Consider the following 19,007-nt stretch of genomic DNA (forward strand, 5'->3'; position numbering starts at 1 on the left):
AATTCATGGAAAAAGTCATACTATAGTATGTTGAAAAACGTCATGGAAAAAAATCATAGTATAGTATGTTGAAAATTTTCATGGAAAAAAAGTCGTAGTATAGTATGTCAAAAAATTTCACGTGAAAGTCATAGTATAGTTGAAAATTTCATTTAAAAAAAGGTCATAGTATTGTATGTTGAAAAATCTCATGGGAAAAATGTCAGAGTATAGTATGTTGACATACTGTATAAGGACTTTTTGCAATGACATTTTTCAGCATACCAGTATAACATAATTTCTTCCATATCTTATTATCTTGTTCCCAAAATATATTTTCCATATTCTTTTTCTTAACTAAACGCTCTGTTGAAACTCTTCTCTGTGCAGACATCACTGTCCGGGCCCAGCCAAGAGAGAAAAAAGCAGCACACCACCAAAATCCTCCAAACATTCTGACGAACCTCCAGCCAAGAAATCCAAGGAGGAGAAGAAACCAGAGGAGGAGAAAGAGGAGAAAGAGGAGAAACTGGAGGAGAAACTGAAGGAGAAAGAGGAGAAACTGAAGGAGAAAGAGGAGAAACTGAAGGAGGAAGAGGAGGAGCAGGTAGAGGAGAAGAAGGAGGAAGAGCTGCACAGTAGCGATGAGAAGAGAGAAGAAAACTCCGCAGAGAAGATTCCGGAAGTTTCAGATCAGAACCAGAAGAGTTCCCAGGATGTGAGTCACAGTTTTATTAACACTGAAATTATTCGAGTTCTATAAACAACTCCGACCCAAAGGCAACTGTTTTGTGTTTGCAGGAGGAGCTGGAAGAGATGGAGACATCCACTAGTCAGAACGGACAGACCGAGGCCCCCCCACCTGCTGAAAACAAACCCACTGTGGCGTCTCTGCCGCTGCCCCCCCACGACCCCAACAACCCCATCGGTGAGAAAACAGGACAAAGACTCTGGGACGGAGCATTTATGTGTTCACTTCGATATTTATTAGGAAATAGAAAAGGACAGGAGAGCAAGAACACATTAAATTACAGACAGATAATCTGATTAATGGCATCATACATTTGTTTTATACATTTAACAGACTGTGCCACAGATGTAACACTTCAAAAACACTCAATTATTGATCAGTATTTAGTATCTGACATTAAACCCCATCAGCAGGTGATATTTCTTCCTCTGGAACAATAATCTCTCAGACATTTTTTTACAGCTAAAATACTTTGAAACACTCTCGGACCACATACTAAAGCCACACACGGTTTCTCTGAACTCAAGCAGGAATCGTGAATATAACCCCAGATATTGAAAACTGTGATAATAAAACAGAGACGCGCTTTAGTTTCAGCAGTGAAAATAAAAACTGTCATTCTATGTTTTTTCTCCAGGTGTTGAACATGTGAAGATGGGTTATTACTGCCGTGTCTGCTTCCTGTTTTACTCCAATGAAGAGATGGCAAAGAAAACACACTGCAGCAGCCAGGCGCACTACGACAAGCTGCAGGTGAGACATGGCTCCGCCCACTAACTACCACACCTGAGGCACATTTTAATGGAGACAGTTTGTCTGAGTGGAAACAAATACAGGTTAAAAACTAGTTATAGCTCACAGCTGACTGACTGAATCCATGTCAACCTCATACTTCCTGTTGACATCCCATAAAGCATTATGGGAACTGTAGTTCCAAAACTTAAAGCAGCGATTGTCTCTGAAACAGACATAAAACAGGAGTGACAAAGTTTATTTGCAGATGTATTTTTCACATTACACAAGACTCAACATATGTGATAGACCTCCAAAGCACCGACGCTCCTCTGTTCTTTCGTATACTGACATTTAATATGTGGTGAGACATGTGGACATACAGAATCTGCAAACTTAAATAATCTGATGTGACAAAAGAAAGTGACCGAATGTTTCCTGTTGTGTGTTTCAGAAATATCTGGAGAAGGAACAGGCCAAAGCAGAGAAGAAGAAAGGGAAGAAGACGACTGCGTAGATAACTAAACTCATTTCATCTAAGGAAGAGTGGAAGTGGGACTTTTGTAATTTTGTGTTTTAATTGTGGGTAGTTGTTCAGACTTAAAGTCGTCAGTAAACACAGATGTGTGAGCTCTCAGAGCTGTTGTCATGGTAAAGACACTGACTAAAAAGTTTCATCGGGGAATTGAAATTTGTCTGCTTCTCAAGTTGACCGAAAACAGTGGTTTCCAGCTGGTGGGGCGCAGGTCTGTTCTGAAAGGACCACAAGTGACTCGCATAATGTGTTAAAAAATTAAGTACAGTCAATTTCTATTTTGGAGTGCAGTTTCCTGACGTTTCTGGACAGCTACTTAACAGAGACAGCAATCTAGCTCCACCACACGCCAAACACAAGTATTATAATGAATATATTAAACTGTGTGGACCTGGAACTGATGACTGAGGAGGAATCTGGACCAGTTGGGAACCACTGAGCTAAAATGTCATGTAGAGTTAAATCTGTCTGAGTCCAACACTCAGATGTTCAGACGTCCATGTAAAGAGTCGTTGGTGTGTTTAGTAACGTTGATTAAGACCTCAAATATCCAGCTGTACAGATGCTGGAAGAAAAATAGCAACATGCACACCGAATCTTTTTGTTGTACCCTCTGAAGTGAACATTTGCTGCTTAACGTCATTTCCTTTGCTCATAGACTGATTCTAGACGGCATTTAATTTCATCATTGATTGTTTGATCCATAAAATGTAAAAATTTGTAAATCAATCTGAGTCATAGTCGTTTTAATCTTTTGTCTAACAAAATGAAACCAGCAAAAATTTGCATTTTAGATGCTGGAATTTATTCTAAGTATTAGTCGTTTAATGAATTCTCTGTTGATTGACTAAAAGTTTAAGTTTGAAACCAATTTAATATTTGGGTTTAGGGCATTTTTCACCATTTTGTAACCAAACAGTCACTAAAATAAAAAGATGAATCAGTGAAACATGAACAGGAGGAATGATTACATCACACACCAACAACTCTTTACATGGAACGTCTTTGATTAAAGGAAGAGTTTCAACATTTTTGGGAAATGCTCTTCTTCTACTCACACTGGCACACTGGGGGATGGATACACTGTTGGTTAGGGAAAAGGTCCGACACAGACTGGATTTTACTTTTCAATTTTTGTGTTTAGTTAGTTATAAACTTTAAATTTTACAAATGAACACCCTCACAGACAACAAACTTTGTGTTGAACTTTGTTTTCTGAATTTTTGTTGTTTATGTTTTGTAAAATAAACTAGTTTCCGAAAATATGAGTTGGTTGTTTTTAAGTGAAATCTCATTTTACAGTCCTTCAAAATAAAAATAAATGAACAAAACTTCTGGAATTACAAAGTAGCTGCTTCAGTGTATATTTTCACTTTCAGCTGACTAACAGGAATAACGTGTCCCCAGTGTTTCCATAGCAGGTTTCAAACCCTGCTGTAGTGTCCTTTAGCAAAACACTGAATCTTTTACAGAAAAACTAAATTAAAACAACTCTTAAAGAGCAAATGTTTGAGCAGGAACAGAAAGAAGAAAGATTTCTAGTTAAAATTGAAAACTAAGTACAAATCCATCCAAAGTGTAAATAAATCTGAATAATAAATGAGTTCAAGTGTTCATGTGTGTTCAGTCTGGTGTTTCTTGAGGTGTTGGTTCACCTTCAGGTGCTCAGCTCGCCCACGGATCTTTGCCCGTCTTCTCCTGGAAAACAACAAAAGAGGTTTCTGTCACCATCAGCATCATAAAACCAGCTGACAGGAGACATGAACACTCGCAGTCACTAGTAAAACTTATATCAGCGTTAATCACCTGGTACTTCCTGTAGTGCGTCAGGGTGCTGCAGTGCTGCACTTTGGCTTCGTCCTCGTCAGCGTAGATCAGCTGACACAAGTTACAGAAGTAACCGACGACCGGTCGGACAAACTCTGTGCCTGGAAGAATATTAAAAAAACAACACAGTGAGGGGACAGTGAACACAATTTTTCGACGTACCTTGATTGGCCCTGATCCAATCTCTACTAGACACTATTCTACAGTGTACACTACACACTGATAGTGATGGTGGTCAGATAAACTGTGTAAACAGTGCATTTTCTTACCAACAGGTTTGGTGGGTGTCTGCAGTTCTGCAGCGCCCCCTGCAGGTTCAGGCTGTTGTTGCACTTGGAGCGTTGCCTCTGAGTCCTGCAGCTGATCATCAGCAGCTTTCTAAAATCAGACCACAGATCATTAATGAGCAGAATGAATATGTATACAGTTTACTGCACATACAAACTGAACCACGTGCATGTCTGTAAGAATATCCAGGCTTTACAGCTCCTGCTCTACATCTGAATTTACACTCAGCAGCTGCAACATGCTGCAGGTCTTTAGATGTACCTTTTTGTCTTTACACTCTTCCGTCTCTGGAGTCTTCTCTGCTGATCCTTCTTTGTCATGGATCTCTAACTTTTCTTCCTCCTCCAGCTCCTGTCTTATCAGAGTCTCATCACTTGTGGGATCTGTCTTCTTCTCTGTCTTTTCAGGCACAGACTCGTTCTCATGAGTCCCTTTTCTTTTTAGTGTCTTGTTTCCTGAACGCGTTCTAGACAGAGACTCTTTTTCCGGAGCTTTTTTAGCAGTGGACTCCTCCTCAGCTGAGTCCTTCTTCTCTTCAGTCTTTTTTGACTCCTTTTCTGAAGTCTTTTTATTGGCTGACTCTTTCTCTGGTGTTGTCCTGGAGATCTTTTCTGACCCGTTTTTGACAGCTGAGTCCCTTTCTGGCTTCTTTTCTGGAGAACTTCTGGATGCAGACTCCTTTTCTGAAGATTTCTTATTGGCCACTTTGGACACCGACTCCTCTGGAGTCTTTCTAGACTTGGAATCTTTCTCTGGAGTCTTTTTAGATGTTGACTTTTTCTCTGGAGTCTTCCTCGAGGACTCCCTCCTCTCCTCAGACTCGTCCCTGTTATACCTCTCACTCCTCCTCTTCTCTTTGTCCATGGCCATCTGAACTGACCGCCTGTGAAGACAAGTTTGGGATTAATGCCCACAGAAATCTAACAGGTGAACAGAAGAACAAGTGATAGTTTGGCGAGTCTTACCCGTTGGACAGTTTCATGTATCTGTTGGAGATGTTGATGTAGATTTTGGAGCCATTGATGGTGAGAGATTTAGAGGACAGCTCATTCACAGCTCTCAGAGCCTCTGCAGAAGTCGACATCTCAATGAAACCCTGAAACACACAAACACTAAAGATGAAGAGATGCCATCAAGCTGAAAACATCCCTGAAGTCTCTACAGTGTCAAACACAAGTTAAGAAGTGCAGAGTCTAAATTATATTTCTAAATGCTTTAAAGTTCACAGCATGTCTTCACTTATAGAGGCTTTACCAACTTCACAAGTCACATGAATTAAAGGAAAACAGAGTCTATGACACAGTGATAGGGTTCATAGTTTTCCAGCTGGTGGCTGCTTCATTCTACTAAATTCAACTAAATGAAACAGTCATGTTTTCAGGTTTCATCTTTAGGACCCAGTGTGCAAGAACCAGAATGATAAAATGTTTGTATTAGAAGCGGGCATCGCAACAAACCCTCCTCGGTTTCTGACCTTTTGGCGTCCAGGGACTCGGAAATAGCGCACCGGCGTCCCAAAATCTTTCACCAACTTGAAGAAGTCGAGGTCACTGAAGTGAGTCTCCGGGAGGTGGTCGAAGTAAACCACTCGGTAGGACGAAGACTGCAAATAAACAAAATAAAGCATCAACAACATGTCTGACCAACAAAACATATTTTTATGGAGATTAATGTTTCCTCCTTACTTTGGGTTCATCTCTGACTTTTTCATCTGCAACAAACCAGAAGATTAAAATCAATCAGGAATGAATAAAACATTATTTAAGGATTAAATATTACACTTTATGATACAATGAATTTCATTTACATAGTACAGTACATTTCATTTTTCAAAGGTTTACCTTGGTCGTCAGACTGGTCTTCTCCCAGTTCATCTAGAGTGATGCAGTTCTCCAGGTCTACTGGGAAATCTCGTTCTTCCTGGAGACAACACACACAGGTCGGAGACTGGTGAGACCAGTATCTGATACTTTAACATCATCTGATATCAGTGATTTAATAATTTGGAGTCCAGACATTAGTGTTTTGACAAAGAAATGCAGGTTAGACACCGTGTCTCTCCGGTTCTTTGGATAGAAAACCTCTTAAAGCCCACCAGGTCATCGACTACTCGCTTTAGCTAGCCGTTTAGAACACTTACAAATATAAATGTTTAAACTTTATTTCAATGTGGACATGCTACACATCGTTAGCTTGGTTAGATTCTCCACAATTCAATTGCTAAGTTTATTTTACTGAAACCAGGAGCGCCAAAGTGTAACACATTCAGATTTACCTGCATGGTAAACAAAAAAGACAAAAAAGACAAAAAAAAAAAAAAAATAAAAAAATAAAAAAAATAAAAAAGTGCTGACTCCCTGCCTTTGAAATGCATAGGAATCACTAGAGGCCCCACAATATGATATCGTTACAATACTTGACTCATCATACAATTAATACAATGCTATTGATTTTAAATGTTTTGTGACGTGTGGAGTTTTACAACAACATACTGCAATATACTGTGATTTATTACCTTTATTTCAACTGCACATTATTTCCCCACATGAAAACTTTGTCAGCATCTGTTTTATCTTTTAAAATTAAAGTTTCCAGCCTTTTCATCTCACTTCAATCATTTTACTGCAGAAAATTGTATCTAGTGGACTAATAAAGGACTGATTTTTTTATTCCAGTGGGCTACCAAAATTTAATTTGTATTTGCAATATACTAAAAATAACGTAATAGGTTCATTCTCACTGCACGATGCGGAAATGCGGGACGGATTTGCGGAATATTCGCGCAGCGCTTTTCCTCGTTTAAACCACACAGACAGGTGCGGTACGGTCGCAGTGTGGAATTTCGCGTTGTTGTGTTCCAATTCCGCGCAGTGTGAACAGGTGTGGGTGAACATGGACGAGAGTAGCAGCAGCAGCGAGCTAGCAAGCTAACGTTTAACAAACGTCAACATCAACTTTATTTAGCACTTACCACTCTCACCGCAGCCACCAAGCTGGACAATGGACTGCCAGACGTTGTCCTTTAATTCATTGTTCATAAAATCATCCCGTCTTTTATCAAAAAGGACGGGGTGCTGTGAAATTATCAACCTTTCTCCCATACTGTTCTGTCTGACTGGATTTCGGACTCTCCTGGGTCTGCGCGACTATAAACAAACAATTTCATTGGCCCAGCTGTGTAGTTCCGCCGGCAAATTCCGCAGGGGTCACAGTCTGGGCGGAAACTTTTTTACCGCACGAAAGTTCCGCCCCGGTGTGCAAACTTCCATAAGAACCCATGAAATCAGCTTTTATATTTTTCCGCGAGAATAATCCGCGTGGATATTCGCCCTCAGTGAGAATGGACTTTTAGTCAGTAAGGGTCCGCAAATAAAAACAATTAGTTTCTTTCATAAAGTTGTGAATGGGTCTTAAGACGATAAGTAGGTGTTGTGTCGCTATACTGAGTGCTAGGGCAGCACAATTATGGCCAAAATGATAATCATGATTATTCTGATCAATGTTGAGATCCTGATTATTTTTTGATTTTAGGCACACAATATTTTTATTGCACTTTCAAATTTAAATACACAGAGCACTGCTTTCACTTTCATGTTGTGCTACATTCCTCCTAATTAACAAATCTTTGCATCAAAATAAGACCGAAAATAAGGTTATTTTTTTATCTGAATTCTGAGCATCTCCTATGGATGCGCATCTGCTGCTGTTATGTTGTTTTTTAAAACAACATTCACAGTGTTTTGACACGCTGCAGCGTCGCTGTCATGGATGTCTTGAGTTTATGTTGCACAAGGAAGGGGACCAACAGTAACGGTAACATTAGCAATATTATTCTTGTTGGCCTTCATGCATTCATTTGGTCGATTGGCCTCACACTACAGACCATATCTCTTTGTGACATCGGTCCCAGTTATAGGAGGTGAAGCCACAACAGTCGACTGAGCAGCCATTATTTTTAGTCTGCCCCTGTCATGTAGCCTGGGAGCTAATGCTAGCTGGCAGCACATACCAGAGCAGATGAATGAGTGTGCAGATAGTTGATAATTTTTTGTATTACTGTTACTGATATTATTGTTCTTTTCTTGAATCATGTGGTTCTGACAGTCCATAACCTGCACACATCACCATGTCTTTTATTACTCTATATCAAAGTACGATGTTTCATTTTTAAAAGAAGTGTGTGTGTTGTCTCTACCTTGTCCTCCTCCGGCTGAGTCTCCTCTGCTCCTCTGCTGGATTCCGACTCTTTCTCCTCCTTCTTCATGGATTCCTCCTGTCCCTCTCTTTCATTTATGGGTTTCTCCCTCTCCGTCTTCATGGATACCTCTTCTCCCTTTTTTTCATTTATAGGTTTCTCCTTCTCCATCTTCTCCTGCTTTATTTCTATCTCCTGATCACCAGCCTCTTCATTCTTCACTTTCACCTCATTATCTGAAACAGACATCAGAACAGCTGCTTAAAAATCGCTCTCTGTTTTTTCCCCCAGTTTTTTTTCCTCTTCCAGAGACAGTTTAGTTTTCATTTTTACCTTCTTCACGTGAGTCTGTATTCTCTGCAGGACAGTCGCTTCCCTCCACCTTGTCTTCTTCCTTGTTCTCCTCCTCCTCCTCTGCATCAGTGTCATCCAGAGTTTCCAGGTCTTCACCCTCCAGACTCTCTCCATCCTCTCCGATCACCTCCATCCCCTCGATGTCGCTTTCGTCTGCAGACGACCTGCGGGTGATCACAGTCACATTTTTTCACACTTTTCTTAAACACAGCAGGTTGTTTAAATGTTGTTTGACTGATACTAAAAACTCACTCTGCTTCCTCTCCAGGCTCTTCTTTTACTTCAGCTTTAGGTTTGATGTCTTTGACAGGCGCTGGATCAGGATCAGTCCTGGACTCAGAGTCTGGGGAGAGAAGACAATCATCAAAATATATTTATACATCCTGTTTTAATGATAAACACACATTTGGAGGCACAGTGATTGAGCGTGGGTTAGCTAGCTCACATTATTGCAGGATGATTCATGGGTAACGCTGGGTTTACACTGCACACAGAAGCGCTGTGAAGAGCTCCAATTTTCTGTGGAGCGCTGCCCACTTGCAAAATATAGTTTGTCGTCCAACCATTTTACCACAAAAAGACAATAATAATCGTTTCTCTGCTGTTCATCATGTTGTGTTTTCTTACCAGGTGTCTCAGTTTTCACTGGTGCCTCCAACTTTACTCTGGACCCGTTGCTGGATTTATCTCTGGATCTGGATCTGGATCTGGTGTTTTCCTCTTTAATGGATTTTTCTCTGGATTTAGACCTGGTTGTCATCTTTTCTTTGCTGGATTTATCTCTGGACCTGGATTTAGACCTGGACCTCCTCTCTCTGGAGTTTTCTTTAGATTTCTCTTTGGACCTGGATCTGGTTCTGGAGCTTTTCTCTTTGGTGGACTTTTCCCTGGATTTAGACCTGGTTCTGGTCCTCTTGTCTCTGCCGGATCTTTCTCTGGACCTGGACTTTGTTCTGGTCCTTTTCTCATCATTTTCTCTTGATCTGGACCTGGTCCTCTTGTCTCTGCTGGATTTCTCTCCCTCCTCCTCTCGGTCTTTACTGCTCCTCCTCCTCTTGGTCTCTGTTGTCTTGTCTTCCTTCTCTCGGCTCGAACTCCTTGACCTCTTGGTCGAACTTGTTTCCTCTTCGAATTTCTTTGCTGAAGTGACTCGCCTGCAGAAGAAGGAATATTACACATCGATCAATAATCTATGTATCAGAATCAGATGATAAAACAACCCATCAGGTCCGTCGTACTCACATGAGGCTCTTGTATTCTCCAGAGAAGGAAACCTGGATGACCTCATTGTTGATCCTCAGGTTTTTGGAGGAGTAATAATCCACCAGCTTCTGAGCATCAGGTGTATTTTTCATCTCTACAAACGCCTGAAAAATCAACACAACTGATGTTTCAATGTGGTGCTACAGTGAGGTACAAGTACTACACAAAGATCATACTGTCTTCAACAAAGGACTTGACTGTCTCCAGATGTAAAAATGTTCAGCTGTAAAATGTTTTCAGTGAACATGTTTAGTTGAATATTTTGTGCATCTTAAACTAAATCCTGATTGATTTAATGTATTGTAGATTTTAACAGAGTGTAAAAAAGTGTGAGTGTTTCCATGATTCTACACAACTAAAGCTCATGACAAACCGTAAAAACTAACAAACCATATAAAGATCATTTCCACCAACTTCCACCAAAGTTTTACGAGTGAGTAAAAATACTAGACATCACAATGAACCCGTGTACCAAAACAAATACTACCCAACAGCTTGTACCGTTTGTCATGGTGGTACCAGATTAAAAAAGGTATAGCTGGTGACTTATATGACAAAAAAAAATTGTCATATTTGCTGAAACTCACTATAATCTGAAAGAAGAACATGAGACTGACTGTGTGTGAAAAAATCATGTCCTTCCTCCTCTTCCTACTGTCTCTAAAGCCCAGTTCAGACCAATGATTCGCAATGAAACAAAACCGTTTTAGAAAAGTAGCAGCAGTACGAACTGGCCGGTCTGAGCTCAACTCAAGCCGGCTGATGGCGTCACCCGCAACTCAGCTGGTCAAATTGCCAGACGTTGGTTTTAGAAAGAGCTGGATCAATGCATCAGTACAAAACAGACAAAACAGAACCAGTTTGGTGTATCTCACCTTGGACGGCAGGAACAAAGTGTAGAGTGGCGAGCCGAAGCGTTTGATGATGCTTATCAGATCTGATTGGCTGTCCTCTCCTATTGGAGCTGGAGTGAAACTCACCACCCGAGAACTCTGAGAGGAGAAACAGATGACTTTATTTACTATTTACTGTGACTATTATTCACTACTCATACTTTATAATGAGTGTTATGTGCTTTCTATGCATCTCTTGGCTTATAGCTGAGTTTTATATGAAGAATTGTCTACTAAAATATGTTTATGCTAAATAAACACTTAAAAAAAGACAGTCATCAAGAGTTTGTAGGATGAAGTTTCAGAAATCGGGTCTTATTTTAATGGTGCAAGCACAAATTGCAAACAGTCTGGGTGAGGTGGAACAGAAATCCGCCTGTCATATTGCTTTAGAGTGAGCAGTGGGTGGATGAATATCTACCTGGAGAAAGTTAAAGGTCTTTGAGATCCTGAACTCCATCTGCTCTCCGTTCACAGTTGGAGGATAGTTTGTGTGGAACTTCACCAAGTCCTTCGCCTGATCGATGGAGCCCAGCTCCACAAATGCCTGCAGGGTTCACAACAGATTAATTTTTAACAACATAAATGTATTGCACACTGAAGTTATGCTGCACTGAGCTGCATGTTTGTCTGAAGGGGCTGATTCTTCCAGCTTTTATGTACAGCCTGCATGACGTTTAATTTTCATTTAAATCAACTTAAGTTTTTTTATCTATAACATTCTCCTCTGTTGAAATGTATCTTACATTTAGCTAACTTCCAGCGTTACACACATGACAGCAATGTTTATACTTAGACTATATTTAGACTGTGGAGAAGACAACATGTGAATGCGTAATCAAGTTTGTGTCATTAATTTATTTCATTTTCTATCCTAAAATGATCAAAGTTCACTGATTATTACGGCTGAAGAAGAACGGCTGCAGCTGTGACTAAAAAGCAAAGAGGAAAATCGTAAAAACAATTCTCTATTTTACATGTAAAATATACGCAATCATTCAAAAGTTTGGAATTACTGCACACAAAAAATATTATTTTCAAGCTACTGACAGATTTAGAACTGAAAGGGCAGAAAGAAACAAAAACCCCAGGTGAACAGGTGAATAAAAGCAGAAGAAATCAGGAGTTACTGGTAAAAGAAACTGGAAGCTTAGCATCAACATGTGTGCAAAATTAAACAGGAACAGGTTCCTACGTCAGCGTCAGGAGCACAATAATGCCTCTAACAAGCTGGAATTAACAGGGTTCCTCAAACCTCACAACAGTAACAGAGGTTAAGTCTCGGGACAGCACTGTTGGAATATCAGCTGAACGTACTGTGGACTGAGAAATTACAGTTTAAACCTCTTCAATCTGACCACTGAGTCGACTGCAGAGGGCCCAAAGGAAAACAGACAAACTACACCGCCACGCAAAGGCAAAAGACCTTTACTTTGTGGAAACTGGTGGGTTGTCTTTGCCATTACAATTAAAAATCTGGAGAAACTGAGGCAAATTCATGTGACATCACAAACATCCGCTTAGACAGCTTTGATTACCAACACATGAAGTTACTAGTTTTGGTATTGCAACTTGAAACTTTGAGGGCAGTGTAGTAATATTGTACAGTTTTGATTTAATTAAATACAAATATTAGTTTAGCCAAATAAGTCCATGTCCATCAAAGACAATCAAAGTGGTTAAAAAGAACAACTAAGAATTGATTGACATATTCATATTATAATAGTTTCATGATTTGTCACAAGATTCTAACTACTCTAGAGTAGTTTGAAATATATAGTTTAAATATCACAACTTTATAGTTTAAATATTATATATAGTTATAAATATCATACAGTATATTGTTTACTGTAATCAACAACAAAGTGAGAGATCAAATGGAAGTTAAAGTCTTTTGCATTTGCATGACAAATGTACATGTCTGCAGACAATGTAAAGACAGAGTACCTTAATGTCCAAATAAGGAACATTTTCATGTGGCTAAACACTTTCATTAAAAGTAGAAATACAGCTTTGTGGTTTGTATGCTGCTGCGGACAAGTATAGATAGTTTTCATCTGTCCACATTCGCTTGAAGTCATGACAGTTGACAATGCTGCAACCCAGCAGCACAGAAGATCTTCAAAATGGACACCCAAGATTAGCGTCACCAATTCAGTATTTGACCAAATGAGGAAATATGGCGTTCATGAGAATGGGACAGACGTTCACAAAACCATAATGCCTCTAGCCACGGCCGTCAGCAGACACCAAAAGAACTTGAAGGTCATTTTTCTAAGTTGTACAGTCTGGTGAGTTAAGGTCTTCTGCCTTTGTTGGGCAGAGCAATAATGAGAACCCAGCTGCACTGCTGTGGTTCAGTAATGACTGAGGATCACTGACGCTTTTCTGAACTGGAAAAGTTTTTTGAAATCCAAGTTCCACTGTGGGGACATCGACTAAAAGGAAGTTTAAATCACTTCATTCTTCTTTTGGACCAAAACATTTGATGTCTGAATTATACAGTTAAAACAGTTGTTATTGAAGGAAAGAGGAAACACATAAACAGAACAGCTGATTCTAGACTTTTACTGTATAATACTGTGTCACAGTCTTGTGCGAAAAAGAAACGAGGACTCACTAAAGATGGGAACATAAGGATCTTGACGACCTTCCCGAACGGTTCGGTCAGTTTCCTCAGGTACGCCTCGTCCACAGACTGAGCCGGAAACTTGACACACACCACTTTACTTTTGTCTGCAGTCTGACGGGAAACACACACAAAATATTTGTTACGTCAGGGTTTGTACAGGAGCAGATATGCTGAACTTTAATACTTTCCGACTTCTTTAATCTCTTTACCTTCTTCTCTACTTTTAAATTAGGCTGTGGCTCTGTTAAACACACAGAAAATAACACGTCAGTGCAGTAAAGAGGACAATAATATCATGACCAACAATAACAGAAAAATAAGGTGTCTTTACTATTAGAGCTCTGATTGGCTGTCTGCCGGGTGGGTTGTTCTTCATCTTTCTTCTTCTCTGATTGGTCTTCCACCCTTAAATGACAAAGGAGATTTTATTTAAGATGCTGATCTGTAATAACTAAAAGCTGTTGAATACAGAGACACCACAGTCTTTACAGACAGGACCACATTGCATCAGTTCATAATGTGTTCTGGTTCCTCTTATAGTGAATGTTGTGCGACACTGACCTGATGACTGTCTCCATGCGACAGTCCCAGTTAGGAAACCTGCAGAAGAGACATGACAGGCTTTTGAAAACAAAACCAGAGATTATCAAGAAATAAATTCCCAAAACTTTAAATCTTCAGTTCACACTGTGATGACCTCTGTGGTGTCATCTTGCATGCTGGGTGATTCACCTGTCTGTGCTCTCTCAGCAGGCACAGGGTCGTTAGAGACATTGGGAACACCTGAGTGAGTCTGGGTGCAGCTTGCAGCTTTCCCTCTCTGACTCCCCAATCTTTTGTTAGCATTTGATCATGGTGTGTTTTCCTTTTGCCACTTGAGCCAGGTCCAAACAACAAATGTAAACTCATTCTACTCCTCGTTCGTTGAATTAAACTAATTTCTATGTTTTTTCTTGCACATTTTGCCGGATACTGGAGAAACTGTGGGTTCAGGGAGGTCAATCGGTGGCATGTATTTGTGTCTGGTGGTAAGAACTCTCTGGGGAGAGTTTTACAAAGCACTGTGGGGCTGACGGAGAAAAAAAATAGAGAAAAAGAATCTGGGTTTTATTAAATCAACTAGAAGAACACTCCAGGGACACTGAGGCAGATTTTCTTTCATTGTACAAAGAAGAACACAGGATAGCAGCAGGTCAGGATGCAAACTTCTACAAACTCAAGTCTTGTCTCAAAACCAAACTAACTCGATCAGAGACAGTTCTGTACTTGTCAGACGCTGTTCACCAGCTGTTATAACACCTTACTCATAATGGGTCTCATTCATGAATCTGTGAGTAGATTTGCACAGAAAAAAAACCTTGGTACTAAAAACCTACTCTGGATTCATGAACACCATTGAAAACTCTAATTCGATCACAGGCACAAATATTGTTCGTGAATGCCAATCAAATCACAAACTGACAGTGCACTCTCGCTTGTCAGCAATTAGCATACATCCCTGCCCACGTATAGCCAGTGACCACCATATATGGAGGTAATAATTACGATGGACAGGTGCATCCTGTCGACCTGCGAACATGGATCAAACAAAGAAAGAGACAGAGAGAAAGAAATTCTTTTCCGACGCTGAGATTGAAGATATTTTAGGTGAAGTAGGGTTGAGAAAAACATTATATTTTCTTCTGTTAGCAGTAATGTGACAAGAGACAGGTAAATCAAAGGCTTGGAAGCAGGTAACTGGTGCCGTTAACTCTGCGTTCTCTGTTGTAAGAACCATCCTAAAAGTTAAATAAAAACGGTTCGACATGAAATTTGATGCAAACAAACTCACTCGTCACAGTTCTCTGCTGCAGATGAGCGCACCTCTGCACCTCTCTGTCAGTTTGCCCTGAGCCTCAGCATTGTTTGTCATTGCTGTAAAATCAAACCACTATTAAAACATCTTAACACAGGCGGCCTAATCGGCAATAACCCACCATTAAGTTTAACAACAAGTAAGATAGTCTGGTGTAAAACCAAGCCGTCTTCCTCCAACTCTCTGCCAGATTCAGATTCACAGACTGCCCGGTGTGAGCGGAGACAGAAGCCGAGATGCTTTCCCACGTCCACAGGTCTTTTTAAACCAAAATTCAATTTGGAAAAATGTTAACGTCTGTGATAATTGAATGAAATAAAAATGACATGCAATTTGGGGCTGTGGTGCATAAAGAGGGCAGAAGAGGAGTGTGTTAGTTTGTTATTTCATTTATTCAGAGAATAAATCAGCGATTTCTAGTTTTGTTTCAAGTCTATTTAAATAACTCATTCACATTTTTAAGAAGCTTAAATCTGCTAAATACCAACTAATTTAGCTAAATGCGTTTTATTTCTAATCTCTTGTCATGTTTAACCTACATGTTTCAAAGGCATCTGTGTATTGTGAACACAACAGAGCACAATATGAATAAAAATTGTAATTTCTAATAACGACAAGCAATACTTATGTGCAAGATCTTATTTACACAAGCACTACAAGCAGTCAGAAGCAGGTATAGATTTTGTTAGCACGTACGAAAAGATCGGAGCTACTAACATATTGATGAATTCTGAAATACACACAAATTCATTCTGCTCACATTTCATGAATGAGACCCAATGAGATTCAATAAGGGAATCAGATTCGCTAAGTCAAGCAGGACCACAACAGTGCGGCCTAACTCAGTCATGCCCAGCGATTAAAGTTGTGTGTAAAAACAGCAGCCAGAGAGAAACTTACTGTTGCAGCAGGGTGAGCTGTCCGTCCGCATGATGAGGCCCATTTATATGTTTAATCCACACCTGAAAAACAAGAAGAAGGACCATATATAACTCTGTAACACTCGAGTGATTCCACCTGACAGCTGCAGCATCCACACAGAAACCCCTCCCACCCCCACCCCCCATCAGACTCTGAAGAGAGAGGTTCGAGGAGGAGGACAGGTTTCCTTACCTTCTCTGACATCACAGTGATATCACACAGAGAGCATGAGTACGGGAACGTTGTCGGAGATGTCCCGTGAAAGTCCATTGCTTTTTTCTTGGAGGGCATCAAGGCGGCGGACCAGCTGCTGTTGCTCCAGGTGGACGAGGTCTCAGACTGGTGCCCAACTTGAGTTTTTGGATGGAGCTCTTTAGGCGGAGGAGCTGACCTGTGATCGGCTGGTTCCGGCTGAGAGAAACGGGAAGGACGAGTTCTTTTGTTTCTTCCTGCTGAGCTGAAAGAGGGTCGTTCTGGACCGGTATCTCTGCCTGTCTTACCATAGTCAGAGAGTCCTGGTCTGAGGTCGTAGTCCTGAGAGGAAACTGGACCGGAGTCTCTGCTCGTGTTGCCATAATCAGAGGGTCCTTGTCTGTGGTTGTAGTCCAGTAAGGACACTGGAGTGGAGTCTCTGCTCGTCTTAGAATACTCTAAGGTGCCTGGTCTGTAGCTGTAGTCCTGAGGGGACACTGGAGCGGAGTCTCTGGCTGTCTTGCCAAAATCAGAGGATGCTGGTCTATGGTTGTAGTCCCGAGAGGAAACTGGACCGGCATCTCTGCCTGTCTTACCATACTCAGAAGGTCCTGGTCTGTGGTGGAAGTCCACAACATAGCTGGAGGACGATGATGACAAGGGTGGGTCTGTTCTGACAGAGCCGCAGGTCCTGGGATTCCCCCAGCGGTCCAGCTCAGAAGAAAGAGGATCTGGTGTCACGTGGTCCAAAGGGTACTGAAGCGGCTGGCTGTGGGGATCCCAGTCGCCGGTGGAAGGGCTGAGAGCAAGTCGACGGGAGGAGCTGGGGAGATAAGACGAAGAGGAGGAGGAGGAAGGAGGAGATGGAGCATTGGGAGGAAAAGGTCTGATGGTGGCCCTCTTTCCTTTTATCTGTTTGAGGACTTGAGGCAGGGACTCGATAGTGAGGACGTCTTCAGGTAGCTCAGCCAGCAGAGCCAGGTCACCTGGCTCCAGACCACAGCTGTTCAGGATGCCGAGAGCGCCATCCTGGGTCCACTGAGCTCCTCTAGAGGACGAGGAGGAGGAGGAGGACGGGTGGGACGAGGCGAAGGAGTCCTGAGGCGGCCTGTAAAAGTCGTTGTCTGATGAGACTTGACGGCGGTCTGCTGAGCCATACAGTCCGGGGTCAGGTCTGCGATTGGAGTCAGACGGCGGCCGCCTGTACGGGTAGTTGTGAGACATGATGGGAGGAGAAACGCTCAGGGCGTTTCCTGCAGACAGAAGGTGTCAGGGAAGACAGGAGATGTGAAATCTGACTTACAGAAAAGTAAAAAGATGACGATTCATCCTGAGAGAAAATCAGCTGAAAACATGAACACACAGGAACATGAGCTGTTCACGTGAGTAAAAAGTAGAGAGGATACCTGATGATATCTGTAACATCTGAGACGTGTTGTCGAGAGGAAAAAATGAATTAATCGTATAACAATACATAAACATTTGCTAAACTTCTGACCAAAGTGGGTTACCAAGGTAACCAAAACTAAACATCCATCTTTAGAGTTCAACCAGATGAAAAGAGAAAAAGAAAAATGCACATCACAGTTTTACTGAATGTGACTTTGTCTAGCTAACAGTCTAAAATGTGAAGATATTCTATTACTATTGGAGAGCTGGAAAGGCAAGAAACCCTAAATACCTTAATGCCAAATATATGTTTAAAAATTATGTCATCACTTTTAAGTTTGTCTTTTTCACACTTAATTCTTTATGCTCTGATCAGTATATCTCTTGGTCTTTTTTGCAAATTCTCAAATATTAAGCATTGTAATGTAACACTGGCTTTAAAAATCGTGTATTTTAATTTTAAAACAAGTAAAAGCAGTAAAATCTCACATCAAAAAAGCTGAAACCATCAAATATTCTACTTTCTTCTGCTTGGAAAAACAACTGAAAGGATAGATCAGTTATCCAAATAGATGCAAATTGATTTCTGCAATCGATCCATTGACAAATTGCATGTGACACGGTTAAATAATACAATTTTTAAGCCCCAACAACACGTTGATTGAGGTTTTCAGAGGGTAAATAATTGTCGATCAGAGAAGAGTCCTGTCGATCGATACATATAAACAGCAGTGTCTGTTGTTAGAATGAAGCTAACAGCATTTGCTTACCAAGCTAACGTATCCAGCGTCAACACAGTTAGCTAGCGGCTAACAACCGACAGAACAATGTCTTCTCCGGGTGCTTACCTTAAATCAAACACGGAGCTGTGTTAAATAAAGCGCACAGTCGCTTCACAAAGAGAAGAAGTAAAACGTTCACAGGTGAAAATGCTGTTTTAGGCGAAGACAAATGTAGAAATGTCGAGACCGTTGTGACAAGCTAACCCACTGAAGGTAACGTCCTTCTTCGTCCTCTATTCTGTGTTTGGTAACGGTTAGCAAACAAAGAAATGGCGCCTTACCGCCCCCTGTTGGTGTGGAGGCTACACCGGAAATAAAAAAGAAATAATAATAATAATAATAATAATAATAATAATAATAATAATTATTATTATTATTATTATTATTATTATTATTATTATTATTATTATTAATAATAA

The 19,007-nt window shown here is 40.7% G+C and overlaps 2 protein-coding genes across 5 annotated transcripts in view; one reads left to right on the forward strand and one right to left on the reverse strand.

Moving 5' to 3' along the window:
- The window catches only part of matr3l1.2 (matrin 3-like 1.2), a 20,785-nt gene extending 17,174 nt beyond the window's left edge, over nucleotides 1-3,611 (forward strand). For 2 of the 3 annotated variants that reach the window (XM_033633501.2, XM_033633502.2), the window contains exons 19-22: nucleotides 370-697; nucleotides 781-907; nucleotides 1,368-1,483; nucleotides 1,917-3,611. In XM_033633501.2, coding sequence (XP_033489392.2) covers nucleotides 370-697; nucleotides 781-907; nucleotides 1,368-1,483; nucleotides 1,917-1,979 — 634 coding nt within the window. In that variant the 3' untranslated portion in view covers nucleotides 1,980-3,611. The remainder of the gene's footprint in view (nucleotides 1-369; nucleotides 698-780; nucleotides 908-1,367; nucleotides 1,484-1,916) is intronic. The other variant, XM_078169581.1, reaches the window with a different exon arrangement.
- On the reverse strand, nucleotides 3,462-18,794 carry matr3l1.1 (matrin 3-like 1.1). 2 transcript variants are annotated; one of them, XM_033633499.2, is made up of 22 exons: nucleotides 18,655-18,794; nucleotides 16,418-17,670; nucleotides 16,205-16,266; nucleotides 14,011-14,049; nucleotides 13,781-13,854; nucleotides 13,659-13,690; nucleotides 13,438-13,560; nucleotides 11,239-11,364; nucleotides 10,800-10,916; nucleotides 9,904-10,028; nucleotides 9,289-9,815; nucleotides 8,914-9,004; nucleotides 8,641-8,825; nucleotides 8,308-8,543; nucleotides 5,954-6,032; nucleotides 5,798-5,823; nucleotides 5,587-5,715; nucleotides 5,078-5,208; nucleotides 4,374-4,995; nucleotides 4,094-4,202; nucleotides 3,804-3,925; nucleotides 3,462-3,695 (listed from the first exon to the last, which is right to left on the reverse strand). In XM_033633499.2, exons 2-22 carry the CDS (start codon nucleotides 17,639-17,641, stop codon nucleotides 3,663-3,665), a joined length of 4,212 nt encoding a protein of 1,403 aa, XP_033489390.2. In that variant the 5' UTR covers nucleotides 17,642-17,670; nucleotides 18,655-18,794; the 3' UTR covers nucleotides 3,462-3,662. The 2 variants fall into 2 exon arrangements, with proteins under 2 accessions (XP_033489390.2, XP_078025706.1); XM_078169580.1 differs by having other exon boundaries at nucleotides 18,577-18,709.
- Nucleotides 18,795-19,007: the final 213 nt, after the last annotated feature.

This window comes from Epinephelus lanceolatus, chromosome 7 (assembly GCF_041903045.1).
Source record: "Epinephelus lanceolatus isolate andai-2023 chromosome 7, ASM4190304v1, whole genome shotgun sequence".
Classification (NCBI taxonomy): Eukaryota; Metazoa; Chordata; class Actinopteri; order Perciformes; family Serranidae; genus Epinephelus; species Epinephelus lanceolatus.